The 14,022-nt window shown below is 48.4% G+C and overlaps 1 protein-coding gene across 4 annotated transcripts; it reads left to right on the top strand.

Annotated features, from left to right (window-relative positions):
• The first annotated feature begins 213 nt into the window (after positions 1 to 213).
• On the top strand, positions 214 to 8,464 carry LOC307095823 (melanoma-associated antigen D2). Of its 4 annotated transcripts, XM_079765385.1 has the most exons (13): positions 214 to 297; positions 1,799 to 1,872; positions 2,276 to 2,770; positions 3,373 to 3,681; positions 3,802 to 3,865; positions 4,115 to 4,194; positions 4,729 to 4,823; positions 5,517 to 5,596; positions 5,688 to 5,730; positions 6,074 to 6,136; positions 7,235 to 7,349; positions 7,701 to 8,143; positions 8,330 to 8,464. In XM_079765385.1, exons 2-12 carry the CDS (start codon positions 1,828 to 1,830, stop codon positions 8,133 to 8,135), a joined length of 1,824 nt encoding a protein of 607 aa, XP_079621511.1. In that variant the 5' UTR covers positions 214 to 297; positions 1,799 to 1,827; the 3' UTR covers positions 8,136 to 8,143; positions 8,330 to 8,464. The 4 variants fall into 4 exon arrangements, with proteins under 4 accessions (XP_079621511.1, XP_079621510.1, XP_079621512.1 ...); XM_079765384.1 differs by having other exon boundaries at positions 7,701 to 8,464; XM_079765386.1 differs by having other exon boundaries at positions 249 to 373; positions 7,701 to 8,464.
• The last annotated feature ends 5,558 nt before the right edge of the window (positions 8,465 to 14,022 follow it).

The raw sequence follows: 14,022 nt of genomic DNA, 5'->3' as shown, positions 1-14,022 counted from the left end.
AAAGAATAAAGATATAAAAATAAATACATTCAATGAATGAATTGCTTTGAGGGAGTGGTTTTGGTTGGAAGGGCTTCAGACCGAGCCTGGTACAGTGGCATAAACACGAGCTTTGGCGTCAGACAGCCCTGAGCGGGGCCTCATTGCCCCACCCCCGAGGAAGGAGAAGGGGGGTGGCAGGGGGCTGCGGAAAGGGGCTGGGCTGGGCTGGGCTGGCTGTTGCTGTAGTCCAGGAGGCTGAGACTTCGAGAGGGACTGAGAGAGGGCAGACGCATCCCGGACTCACTCGAGGACAAGGTGAGGGACGCTGAGATTGGGATTTCCTGGCCAGCCAGCCAGTGGTTCCAGCTCCCTCGAACCTGTAGCCAGGCAGGTGGGCAGTTATGACCGCATCCCTGCAGCTGTGCACGGAGTGACCTGGCGTGGCATGTAGGCAACCAGGAGGACTTAGAGAAGAGCAGGCTGTACGGACTGGGGAGCAGACACCAGCGGAGAAGGGAGAGAAAAACGGAGAACCGGGCATGTTGGATGGCGGACAGGGAATCTGAAGGGGAACACCGAGGGGAAGTGCAAACCCAGAGAAAATATGGGATGCAGAGAAGGGTTAAGGAATACGGGGGAAAGGGGTGCATAGGTAACACGGAGGGGGATGCAAGAAGGGGAATGAAGAGTTCCATAGGGTACAGAGGGAATGCGTTGGGGAACAGGGAGCAGGAAGCGAGGCAGAGGGAATACGGAGGGGGGTTTAAGGAATGAAGAGCAGGGAATGGGGGAAGGGCAGACTGGTTGAGACCGAGGCCCCCTAGGGAGGCGGAAAGGGGCGGGACCACTTCCGGCCTGGAGGGGGGAGGGCAGTCTCCGAGTTTCGGAGGGGCTCGGAGGGAGTGGACGCACTCTGGAACTGGAGGAGGACGAGGTGAGTAGCAGCGGGGACCTGCTCTGGATAGGAGACCGGCCGGGGTCAGCCCCACCCTCTGGGAATCTGGACAAAACGTGCCCCGAGGACCGGATCGCTCTGGATCCATCCGGCGGAGAAGGGAGGGGATTGGACCCGGTTTGTCTGTGCCCAGGACGGAATCACTAGCTCGATACTGACTTGAGGAGGGGGTGTTTTAGGGAAGGGGCAGAACCCAGATGTGCTTTGCCTGTTTGGAGGGGGGCGTGTTATGAAAAAGGGCGGGACCAGGCGGTCCTGTGGACGCGGGCTGGGAGTGAGCAGGGGAGGAGCCAGGACCACCGGACCGGGTGACAATTTGAAAAGCAGGCTTGCTGGGGAGGGGGCGGGACCGAAGGCTCCTGCGGACCTGGAGGGAGGCGTGTTGGGAAAGGGTACCGGACTGAGTCCGCGACTATGGCGCATGCGTACTACGGATCGTTAGAAAGGGGCGTGCAGAGAAAGGCCCGCACCAAGAGCCGGCCAGCTGCCCAACGCGCATGCGCACGATGGACATCAAAGAGAGGGCTTGTGCTGGGAAAGCGGGCGGGGCTGAGATGGGGCTTGCAGCGGACGCGCATGCGCACTGTGGACCTGCGGCTGGGGGGGTGGGTGCACTGGGAAAAGGGGCGGGGTCCTCAGAGCTGCCGCGCTGGCACGTCTTCCTGGAAAAGGGGAGGGTGCGGCTGCAGAGAATTGAGACCTCGACGCTGTGGATTACAGAATCTGAAAACAGAGTCGTTGGGGGTGGGGGAGGGGCTTGGGATAGGGGCCCTAGGGAAGGTGAGGATTAGCCTCCCAGCAGAACAGCCGAGAGGGCTGTTCAGTGGATTCTCCCCTTGACCCAGGCCTTCTCTCTTGCAGGCTCAGCTCTTGCCAGGCCAACTTGAGACATGTCTGACACAAGCGAGACTGGTACGGGTCCAACCCGCTCCCAGGTGAGACCTCCTCCTGTCCTCCCCCTCTCTGCTTTTCCTCTTCAGCCTCTGTTGCTGCCTTAAATCCCTTGGTACCTCCCCTGCTATCCTTGTCCTTCTCCACCCACTTCCCTGCCTGGATGTCCGCCACCCCAGGAGAGGGAGTGAGGAAGGATGGGAAGGAAGAAGGAAGGATGGATGGAGGAAGGAAGGAAGAAGAGAAGGCAGGTGCATCCCTTTTCCGCCATCAGTTCCCGCTCAGAGGAAGGCGGGGCGGGGGGGACCTTGTTGGGCTGAGGTGCTCAGAGCATGCTGCAAGTAGGGGTTAGTATAGGTCAGAGAAATGAAGACCTGGGATTTGGGAGCGATTTCCCTGCTTGTGGGTGGGGAGAAGTCCCGTGAGCTTCCCTGCTCTCTCTTGCAGGCTGAAACTTCAGAAAAGGAAAGCGACTTGAAGGTGCAGACCGCGTTGACAGTGACCCAGAACTTGGAGGTCTCAGAGACACCAAAGGCTTCAAAGGCACCAGAGGTCTCAGAGGCCGAGAAGGTCTCCAAGGCCGCCGGGGCCTCAGAGGCCACAGAGGTAGCAAAGGCCCCAGAAGCTCCGGAGGCAGCTGCCACTAAGGTGTCATCTACCACTAAGCTGACTGATACCCAGAGTTTGGCAACTGAAAAGAAGAGTCCGGCAGCTGACACCAAGGTGCAGAAGGCTGACCCTCAGGCTGTGACAGTGCCTGCCACTGAGACCAAAAAGGTCAGCTGTGTGGCTGATACTAAGGTCAATACAAAGGCCCAGGAGACTGAGGCTGCTGCCTCTCAGGCTCCAGAGGCAGATGAACCTGAGCCTGAGGGGACGGTGGCCCCAGCTCAGGAGAATCAGGATACTCGGCCCAAGGTCAAGGCCAAGAAAGCCCGAAAGGTAAGACTTCCTGCAAGAACTGTCCTTGCCTTTCAATCCCTCTTCTCTAAGTTGGTCCATTTGTTCTGCAAACATTTAGAAAGTTTCCTGTGCTCATCAAGGCTGTGGGGAATGAGATGCAATCCCTGTCTTTAGAGAGCGCCCAGATTTGGGGGAAGATGAGACAGGAATACACAACTGTCATCTGAATGTAATGCGGTTTATATCGACGTAGTAGCTACCATGTGTTCGGCTTTTGAGCTAGCACATTCACACAGCTTATGTCTTAAATCCCCAAAGTAATCCAGTTTTATAGAGAAGGAAGCGGAGTCCCAGACAGATAGAATGAAGTTGTCCAGGTTTGGTACAAGCAGAGCCAGTGGTAGACGGAGCAAGAGAAGCCTCAGATTCCACCCTTGGGTGGTGCCTCGTCTGATTCAGTGATGAAACTCTTGCTTGAAAGCCAGTGAAAGACAAACCCAAGATTCAACATGGCCAATATCTAGTGAGGCAGGTTGTTACTACAGGGGTTGGGTGAAGGGGGGTTTCTGGAAGAGAGAGAATGAGGGAAAGGGACCATCTGCTTCATCTGGCGCTGTTGTGCTTTCTCTCTGTTGATGCAGGTGAAGCATCTGAACGGGGAAGAGGAGGGCAGCAGTGATCAGAGTCAGGCTTCTGGAACCACTGGTGGCCGGAGGGTCTCAAAGGCCCTAATGGCCTCCATGGCCCGCCGGGCTTCAAGGGGCCCCATAGCCTTTTGGGCCCGCAGGGCATCAAGGACTCGGTTGGCTGCTTGGGCCCGAAGAGCTTTGCTCTCCTTGAGGTCACCTAAGGCCCGCCGGGGCAAGGCTCGCCGCAGAGCTGCCAAGCTCCAGGCAGCCGAAGAGCCTGAAGCACCACCACCTCGGGATGTGGCCCTTTTGCAAGGGAGGGTAAGAACGCTGTCCTTTGCGCTCAGCCTTAGCCACTGCCTTGCCTGCCTTCTTCTCTGCTAGCCTTTCAAGCCATCTGCAAATGTATTTTGACCTGTACACCTTTTTCTCCTCTCCTAGGCAAACGAGTTGGTGAAGTACCTGTTGGCTAAAGACCAGACCAAGATTCCTATCAAGCGCGCAGGTAGAGTCCTACGAACTCACTCCCCCTAGTTCTACCCTCCGCCCCCTCTGTGCTGGGGGCTTCCCTTGCTCTTCTGTTCCTACTTCTGTCCTGCCAGCGTTCTAATTTGCCAGTGCTAGCATCTCTGTTCATTAGCTCAAAACCTGTTTATGTCACCGACAGCAGAGTAGGCAAAGGGTCTATAGTTTGGGTATGGGGGCCACCTGGCTTCACTTCAGCTCAGGTGCTCGCAACACTCTCCCCTTGCAGACATGCTGAAGGACATCATCAAAGAATACACTGATGTGTACCCTGAAATCATTGAACGAGCAGGCTATTCCTTGGAGAAGGTGAAGCGGCAGCCCTGGGGGATGGACACAATGGGGAAGCCTTGAATTGAACAAAGGTGTACACGTCCCTTCGGGGAGGGACCACAGAGATTCACTAAGCCCAGTCCCATCACTGGGCAGACAGTGGCCTAGGAAGGTGCATCGACTTGCCAAAGGTCACACAGCAAGTCAGTGGTAAAAGCACAGCTAGGACTCAAGCCAACCAACTTAGTCCTGACTTCTCTGTGCTGTTGGACATGTCCTGGAAAATGTATTCCAGATGCTCACCTCTTCCTTTTCATTCACATTCACAGTCTCCCTAGATTCCCGCTAATCACAAGGATGATGTAGATAACAGTAGCACATTTATTGCCTATTTGCTATGTGCTGGCCTCATAGCTAAGTGCTTACATGCATTAACTCACCGGTTTTACACACACACACACACACACACACACACACACACACACACACGCACCCTAGGTACATGGGGAGCTGTGGGATGACCAAGAAGCTGAATTTGATGATCTCACAAGCTTTCCTCCCCATCCACAGGTATTTGGGATCCAATTGAAGGAAATTGATAAGAATGACCACTTGTACATTCTTCTCAGCACCTTGGAACCCACTGATGCAGGCATACTGGGAACGTAAGCTGGGAAAGGGCTGGGTGGGAGGGAGGTTTCTGCTTTTGTCCATGGTACTACCCCATCCCTGTCTTCTGTCCCACACTCCCTTAGAGAGTCAGGAAAGACAGGCCTGAAGCCCATTCCAGCTCCCACATGTAGCTGGAACCCTGCCCACAAAAGTTGTGTCTGGTTATGATGGACTGCAGGGTGTCGAAGCCTGGGGTGGGGCCTGCCGACTGTCAGGTTGTCTGTTCGTCCAGAAGCTTCCCGGGAAAGCAGCCCTGTCATTGCTTGTCTCTTCCTACTGGTCTTGTAGAGTGGTTCTCGCGGGAGGCCTTCCTGGTGTGGGTGGATCACGATGCTTGAAGGGCAGACGCATCGGTGGCTGTGAATTCTCTCGTGGCTGAGGGTCCTGTGAGAGGAAGAAGGGCCTCACATTGACCAAGTGCCTGGGTCTAACTCTGTTGGGAGGATTTCTTCTGTCTTCTCAGCAGCCCGGGGAGGGGAGGATGTGATTTTCCGTTTCACTGAATAGGAGACTGAGGCTCAGGGGTCTAGGTGTCTTGCCCAGGGTCATGTGGAGCTTGAAGCATAGACTGGGCAGAACTCTCCCATACCTGAGGAATCTGGGAGAGGCTAGCCTAGTGAGCTGGCTGGTGTGTTTTTTGCAGATGGCTGCGGGACATAAAACTCTCTGTCCTATTGTTCCCCTAGAACCAAGGACTCCCCAAAGCTGGGTCTCCTCATGGTGCTTCTTAGCATCATCTTCATGAATGGAAATCGGTCCAGCGAGGGTGAGTGGCTGGGCCTGCAGCTGAATGGGTGGCCGTGGTCAGAATGCCACATGTTCATGTTCTGTCCCTCTCCTCTTGCCTCTCCTTGCAGCTGTCATCTGGGAGGTGCTGCGCAAGTTGGGGCTGCGCCCTGGGTATGATTGGGCTCTCTCAGCACTTGCTGTCTGTGTTGTCCTTTGGCAAGAGCGGATGGTCCCAGGATCGCATCGGCCTGGTGGTCTGATGGAGCAGGCTGGGGTGTTGGACTGGGTAGAGGGCCCATGACTGACCTGGGTGGATGGGGAAATGGTCCTGAACTCTGTTCCCTTGAGCTTACTGCCTCTTGAATTTCGATGGTGCTTCCTTCTTGTGCCGGAAATCTCTCTCCCACATTGGAAACTCCTCTGCACACATTGGGAAGTGCTATTGACCCCATTTTATTTATTTATTTATTCATTCATTTTATTTATTTATCTGTCTATCTTTCTCTGCTGTCAGTATACATCACTCGCTTTTTGGGGACGTGAAGAAGCTCATTACCGATGAGTTTGTGAAGCAGAAGTAAGTGTCCATCTGCTATTGGTGTGTGCCATACATTTTGCCTATTTTAGAACTGGGTGATAGAGCTACGATGGGTGCATGTGTGTGTGTGTGTACGCTGGTGGGAGCTTGTTTTTAAAGTGATAAAGGCAACAAGAGCACGGATTTCTTGACCCATTACATGTACTCTCACATATGCCCCAGAGCAGTTCTACAAGGGCGGGATTGTCATCACCAGCATTGCATACAGGAGGAAACTGAGGCTCAGAGTGTTGAAATCATTTGCTTATGATTTCACCGGTAGCAAATTGAAGATTTTTAGATTCAGGTCCCAATGCGTTGGTTCTTTTCACCATGCCAACCAGGGCTTCGTAGCAATTAATTTCAATTTTAAAATAGTATAATTTCAATCATAAAATAGGAGCTGTAGGCAGCTAGCTACTGCGCTGGGGACTTGACATGTACCATCTCATTTCATTTTCATAACTACCCTGCAGAGTAGGTGCTGTCATTCCAGCTCCATTATCAGTTGCTAAACCTGGGGCTCAGAGACAGAAGTCTGAGCATGGCCCCAGCTGGTAAGGGGCTCATTCAGGCCCGGAGCCCAGCCCTCCTGACTTTCTGGCCAGGGCTGACCCTGTCCTCATCCCGGGGAAACAAATGCGCACTCACAAGGTTGCATTAGCACGCATGCGCACACACAAGGTCGGGAGTGTGTACGGAGTACGCTGCTCTTGGTGGACTGTCTTCCCTTTACAGCCCTTTTGTGTGGTGGACTGTCCCAGGCCATGGACGAGACGCTGCGACGGGGTGTGCTCAGAGCAGGGTGCCTGAAGAAATGGCTCCTCTGTTTACAACACACCCAACAGGAACTGGGGTCACTGTGACAAGGGGCACAAAACGTGTGGCCTTCCTATGCACAAGCACCCTACATGTTCCCCCCCCCCCCCCCCCGTGCCTTCACATGGCTGGGGCAGGAGGGATGGAACAGGGCTCAATATTGGAAGAAAAGCTGCTAGTATTTAGTGTGGAAGGTTGCTACCTAGAGCCTTCCCAGTCCATGCATGGGTGGGCCATGGGTGGTCTTCGATGTAAAGGCTTCGAACCTCTCTTTTCAAGGTACCTGGACTATGCCCGAGTCCCTAACAGCAACCCCCCTGAGTATGAGTTCTTCTGGGGCCTGCGCTCCTACCATGAAACCAGCAAGATGAAAGTCCTCAAGTTTGCCTGCAAGGTAATTGGAGAACTACCCAATCTTGGCCTATCAAGAGCATGGGTAGGCAGTGGGCAGGGCAGCCTGCAGCTTATATAGGAATATTCTGAAGCCTCTCTTAGCGCACTAAACGCTTCCGCTGAATCATTTCATCCTTACAACTACCGTGGTGTTGCCCTCCTGCAGATGAGAAAACTCGGGATCACTGAGGTCGCAGCTAGTGTCAGGGCAGAGATGGAATACTAGGGGCATAATTACTAGAAGTATTTATTGTATTGCTCCTGGATACAGTGTGTAGCATGTTGTCTAGAATCCAGTAGGTACTCCAGTCTCGGGTTTCGATCCTTTTGAGGGCTGTTATTTCTGTTTCAGGTACAAAAGAAGGATCCCAAAGAGTGGGCAGCTCAGTACCGAGAGGCGATGGAAGCAGATATTAAGGCTGCGGCTGAGGCCGCAGCTGAAGCCAAGGCGAGAGCTGAGCTTAGAGCTCGAATGGGCATTGGGCTTGGCTCTGAGAATGCTGCTGGGCCCTGCAACTGGGACGAAGCTGATATTGGACCCTGGGCCAAAGCCCGGATCCAGGCGGGAGCTGAAGCTAAAGCCAAAGCCCAAGAGAGTGGTGGTGCCAGCACTGGTGCCAGTGCCGGTGCCAGTGCCGGTGCCAGTGCTGGTGCCAGCGCCAGTGGCAGCTTCGGTGCCAGTGCCAGCCTGCCCACCACTCTCACGTTTGGGCTCTTCTCTGGCCTCAGTGGAGCTGGTGCCAGCAGCAGTGGTAGCTCTGGTGCCTGTGGTTTTTCCTACAAGTGAGATTTCAGGTATATGCTTAGATTCGGTGAGGGCAGCCAGGGCTCTTGGGGATGGGATGAGCTGGGTGGTTATAGGAAGGCCAAGGTCGGAGGACCATGCGGAGAGTGTGGGAAAACACTGCTTTTGACGTTGTATTCCTTCCTGTTTGGTGGCTATCAGTTGACTTTCTAATTTTCTTTTACTTGTGATTTCAGATATTGCTAATCCCAGCAGCCTTTCTCTTCATGCCAGGGTGCGTCCTCAGAAATGTACTCAACACAGCACTCTAGGCAGCCACTATCAATCAATTGAATTTGACACACTATATTAAATCTATTTGCCATTTCTGAGTTTATTGCTTTTTTTGTGGGGATGGGCTGTAACATTTTGGTACGACATTTAAAAATGAAGTGGAAAAGTTTCCACCTCAATCTATGCTTAGTTTGAGGTGATATTGTTAGATTCAAGGGAGCGACATTAGCATGCCACTCTGGGATGGGTTGGGCCTCATCTCTAGCTTAGAGGGCAGGCAGGATTGTGGTGGGGTGCAGAGTCATAGGGATTGTAGGCACAGAAAACACACTTTGAAGAAGAGCCCTGAGATGGGTAACTCTGGAGCAGAAAGCAGAGAGAGAGGAGACTGGACATCAAGTATAGACTCTCCTTGAGAAATTTGAACGAGACAGGAAGGAGACAGAGGTAGGCAGCTAAAGGAAGATACAAGAACACATGAGGATTTTCTTGGGAAAGAAGAGAGAGGCTTGAACAGGTAGGAACCAATAGAGGGAGATGTTGAAGACTGACTCATGCCCAGTCCCTGAGGAGATGGGAGGGTAAGGCCTGGGAGAAGATTAGCCAGACAATGAGATGATTGTAGTTAAGAAGACAGAGCAGCCCTGACCAGGAATTCAATTGGTTAAAGCGTCCCAGTATGCCAAGGTTATGGGTTCAATCTTCAGTCAAGGCACATACAAGAATCAACCAATCGCCCAGCCGGCGTTGCTCAGTGGTTGAGCATCAACCTATGAACCAGGAGGTCACGGTTCAATTCTCAGGGCACATGCCTGGGCTGTGGGCTCGATCCCCAGTGTGGGGTGTGCGGGAGGCAGCTGATCAATGATTCTCTGTCGTCATTGATGTTTCTATCTCTCCCTCTCCTTTCCTCTCTGAAATCCATAATAAAAAATATATTTTTAAAAGAATCAACCAATGAATGCATACATAAGTGGAACAAAGCGATGTTTCCCTCTCTCTAAAAAAAAAATCAATAAAAAGAAGACTGAGCAGAGGGAGCTCTGGGTAATGCTAACATTTAAGGAGTGGGTGGTTAAAGGGGAGAAAAGATGTTGGTTCCTGGAGATTGGGTCAATGGCTTGGGAGGCCAGGGTGTTGGTTGGGTTATCTGTGTGGGTAATGAAATCACCTGGGTTGGTGGCAGGAGTTGGGGTCGAAAGCACTATGAGCCAGGTGCCGAATTCTTGTGTAGTTAAAGGTATCCTCCCAGCACACTTCCCACTAAGGCACAAGGCCCTTGGGCAGAGATCTACCTTTGCCCTGTTTTAAGGGGTATTTCTTTGGACTTTTCTCTTCAAGAAGCCCTCACCATCTAAACGTCAGATTACCAGGCCCCTAGTCACTGGGACAGCCTTATGGACAATGAGATCCCAGCAATGGCTGCCCCTCCCTTCAGGTAGACTCCATAAACGGTAAAGGAACAATGTTTGTTGCATAGGAAAAACAAAACAAGGCTCCATCCAGATCAAGGCAGCTCTTTGCCTGTGGCCATAAATCGAGACCTGTTTCACTGTTGAGATGTTCTTCACTGGAAGCAGAGGTTCTTTCATTAATTCCATGGGCCATATATCCTCAGGGGCTGGGTGGTACCTGGGAGATACGAACAAGGTCAGAGGCAGCTTAAACCTAGGAAGGACTTGAGGTTCCCAGGTGATGTTCATCTGAAAATGGGGTAGGGAATGTTGGGGTGATAGCAATGAACTTGGGGGCTGGTTCTAATAAAAATCGAGTTCAAAGTGATAGAGATAAGAGTGAGTCATAGTCTTGAAGAACTCTTCCTTTCCTACTTCCCCCCACACAATACTGGGCTCACAGGGCTCCCCACCTTTCCTCTCTTTTTACAAGGCCTGGGATTTGGCAGTCAAGGAGTTGGCTTTTCCTCACTCCCCAAGTGTAAGGACTGAGGGTGTGTGAGACAGGGAGGAAGAGATCAAGTCTGGTTACAGGCAAGTGGGGAGTGTCCAGAGCCAGGAAGAGGAAGTGGCAAGGGAAATGGGTACATGTTCCAGTTGATGACTTGCCATCTTTATCATCTGGTAGGATTATGATGAATGAACTCCCACAATTTTCAGTCTTTCCTTCAATATATCATTAATTAATATCCAAATAATTCTAAATGGTATTATATATCTTGGCTAGGAGTGGGAAGAACTCCTAGAGCAGTTTCTCCCCTTATTTTTCATTATCATCCCCTAAAAAACCTTTCTAGATATTTTTTGTCTTACTGCTCACCCTCCCCCCATGAAATTTCAATACCACATATATACTGTGAATCTATTTAATAACCATATTTGTGATATATACATAAAAAGATTTTAAAATGCAATACAGGGTTAATCCTATATAATAAAAGCCTAATATGCAAATTGTCCCCTCAACCTGGAGTTCAACCAGGGGGTGGGGCCGGCTGGCCAATCGCCCGAGGCCCCTCCCTCTGGCCGCCCCCACCCTGGCCAGCCAGCCGTGGCGGCAGGCAGCCAACGGGAGGGAGGCCCTGGCCGGCAGCCACCAGCTGCTAGGGACCCTACCCATGCACGAATTTTGTGCACTAGGCCTCTAGTAATGACTGACATATTTAAGTTCAAAAATTTAGTTTTGTTTAAAAATCTTTAAAGCTGATAAGTGTTAACTATTTGCTGAGCAACTTTAAATGTAATTTATATACATTGTAAAGTATGAAATTACTTATGATTTTTATATAACTGTGATACAATTTATCTAACTATGGATGATATTAGCAGTGTAATCAAAATTTTAAAAGAATTTCAAAGCTTATTTTTACAGGAAAAGTAAAACAATTGACAATTTAAAGTACTTTCTTTTTTAAAAATATGTTTTTATTGATTTCAGAGAAGAAGGGAAAGGAGATAGAGATAGAAACATCAGTGATGAGAGAAAACCATTGATTGGCTGCTTCCTGCACGGCCCCTACTGGGGATCAAGCCCACAACCTGGGCATGTGCCCTGACCAGGAATCGAACCCTCTGTGACCTCCAGGTTCACAGGTCGATGCTCAACCACTTAGCCACACCAGCCGGGCTAAATGGGTTTCACAAAAAAAGGTTTTTAGTGAACTTTTAAGTGTTGCTTGATATGAGAAAGTAACTTTTAACTAGATGCTAGATATTTATGTATTGTCAACATTTTTTCTTTTCAGTACTTGACATAATGATAAATCGACTTTAGTAGAATTAAATATAAGCCATTTTTATTTACTTCAAAAAACATAACACACAAAGGCACTGGGGATCAAGCAGATGATGTTTTATTGAAACCTGTGCCCTAATAAAATCAATTAATAAAAGAGACAGTTAAAGGCATCCAGTAGGCGCACACAGGCCACTATTCACAATATGACTGAAACGATGAACAATGGATGGATTGAAAGTCCTCCAATCACAACCATCTATTCCCAATGGTTTTGTAGCTCTGATCTGGATCATCTTTTCTGTATATGCCATGACTTCAGCGTCATTGCTGCTTATGTGATACCCAAGAAAATCCAGTAAGACAAGTTAGATACTAAGGAATAAGATATTGTCAGCTGGGGTTGAGATTTAGCTGGCCACAAACTATCATAATAGTAGATTTTTTCATTCCTCTCTCCACAGAACCAATTCTCACCCTCTTAGCAGTGATTTACCCACCACTCATCTGCTCCTCACTTCCATGTTGCAAATGCAAGCATTATAGTAACATCTCACCTGGACTGAATAAAAGAAGACAGAATGAATGCTGGAGAAAGGGGGGCATTAAGAAATACCCCCCAGCCAGTATGGTTCAGTGGTTGAGCATCAACCTATGAACCAGGAGGTCACAGTTTGATTCCTGGTCAAGGCATATGCCCGGGTTATGGGCTCGATTCCTAGTGTGGGGTGTGCAGGAGGCAGGCAATCAATGATTCTCTCATCATGGAAGTTTCTATCTCTCCCTCCATCTCCCTTCCTCTCTGAAATCAATAGAAATTCTATTTTAAAAAAGGAAAAAAGAGAGAAATACCTGCTAGAGACCAAACATTTGTGAGGAAAAAAATGGATAAAAAACTTTTGCCCATACCTACATTTTAAAAAATTCCTTGGTCCACAGATGCCTTCATAGGTGAATTTTACCAAACATTCAAAGAAGAATTAACACTTTTCTTTCTCAAACTATTCCAAAAAATTCAAGAGGCGTGAAGGCTCACAAGCTCATTTTACAAGAAGAGCATTATTCTGATTCCCAAATCTGACAAAGACATTACAAAAGAGAAAATATCCCCGATGAACATAGGTTCAAAAATTCTCAACAAAATATTAGCAAATAGAATTTAGCGATACATTGAAAGGATCACACACCATTATCAAGTTGGATTTATTCCTAGGATGTAAGGTTGGTTCAATATCTGCAAATCGATTAATGTGATACACAACATACACAAAATGAAAAGTAAAATTCACATGACTATAGCAATAAATGCAGAAAGAGCATTTGATAAAATCCAACATCCACTTATAATTAAAACTCTCAGCAAAGTGGGAATAGAGAGAGAACATATGTCAACATGATAAAGGCTGTGTATGACAAACCCACAGCCAACATTGTACTCAATAGGGAAAAGCTACAAACATTTCCCTTAAGATCAGGAATAACACAGGGATGTCCATTTCACCACATGTATTCAACATAGGACCGGAAGTCTTAGCTGTAGCAATCAGATAAGAAAATAAAAGGCATCCACATTATAAATGAAGAATTAAATCTGCCATTATTTGCAGGTAACATGCTACTATATAGAGAGAACCCTAAAGATTCCACCTAAAACTACTTGAACTGATAAATGAATTCAGTAAAGTAGCAGGATACAAAACAAATATCCAGAAATCAGTTGCATTTTATGCACCAATACTAGTAATGAACTAGCAGAATGGGAAACTAAGGAAACAATCTCATTTACAGTTGCATAATTTTTTTTAAACTAGGAATAAATTTAACCAAGGATGTAAAAGGCCTGTACTTGGAAAATTATAAGACACTGAAGAAAGAAATTGAAGAAGATACAAAAAAGTGGAAGCATGTGATTTTCATGGATAGGAAGAATTAACATATTAAAATGTCCATATTACCCAAAACAATCTATAGATTCAGTGCAATTCTTATCAAGATACCAATGGTGTATTTCACAAAACTAGAACTAATATTCCAAAAATTTATATGGAACTACAAAAGACCTCAAATAGGCACAGAAATCATGAGAAAGATGAACAAAGTTGGAGGAATCATGCTACCTGATATAAAATTGTACTACAAGCCTATACTAATAAAAACAGCATATTACTGGCATACAAACAGACATATAGATCAATGGAACAGAGAGCTCAGAAATAAATCCATGCCTTTATAGTCAATATTTGACAGAGGAGGCAAAAATATGCCATGTGGGTAAAGAGAGTCTCTTCAATAAATGGTGTTGAGAAAATTGGACATATATGTACAAAAAATAAAACTAGAACACCTTCTTACACCATACACAAGAATAAACTCAAAATGGATTAAAAAGTTACATGTTAGACTTGAAACCATAAAAGTCCTAGAAGAAAGCATAAGCAGTATAATCTCAGACATTTCTTGTAGCAAT

This window comes from Cnephaeus nilssonii, assembly GCF_951640355.1.
Source record: "Cnephaeus nilssonii genome assembly, chromosome: X".
Classification (NCBI taxonomy): Eukaryota; Metazoa; Chordata; class Mammalia; order Chiroptera; family Vespertilionidae; genus Cnephaeus; species Cnephaeus nilssonii.
Note: the sequence above shows the minus strand (reverse complement) of the source record. Positions and strands in the feature narration are given on the sequence as shown.

What these genes read in the sequence shown, in the direction of transcription:
- LOC307095823 (XM_079765385.1), top strand. Translation starts at nt 1,828, where the DNA reads ATGTCTGACACAAGCGAGACTGGTACGGGTCCAACCCGCTCCCAG. An exon ending in CGGGTCCAACCCGCTCCCAG is followed by an intron (nt 1,873 to 2,275) that starts GTGAGACCTCCT and finishes TCTCTCTTGCAG; the next exon opens with GCTGAAACTTCAGAAAAGGA. An exon ending in GATTCCTATCAAGCGCGCAG is followed by an intron (nt 3,866 to 4,114) that starts GTAGAGTCCTAC and finishes CTCCCCTTGCAG; the next exon opens with ACATGCTGAAGGACATCATC.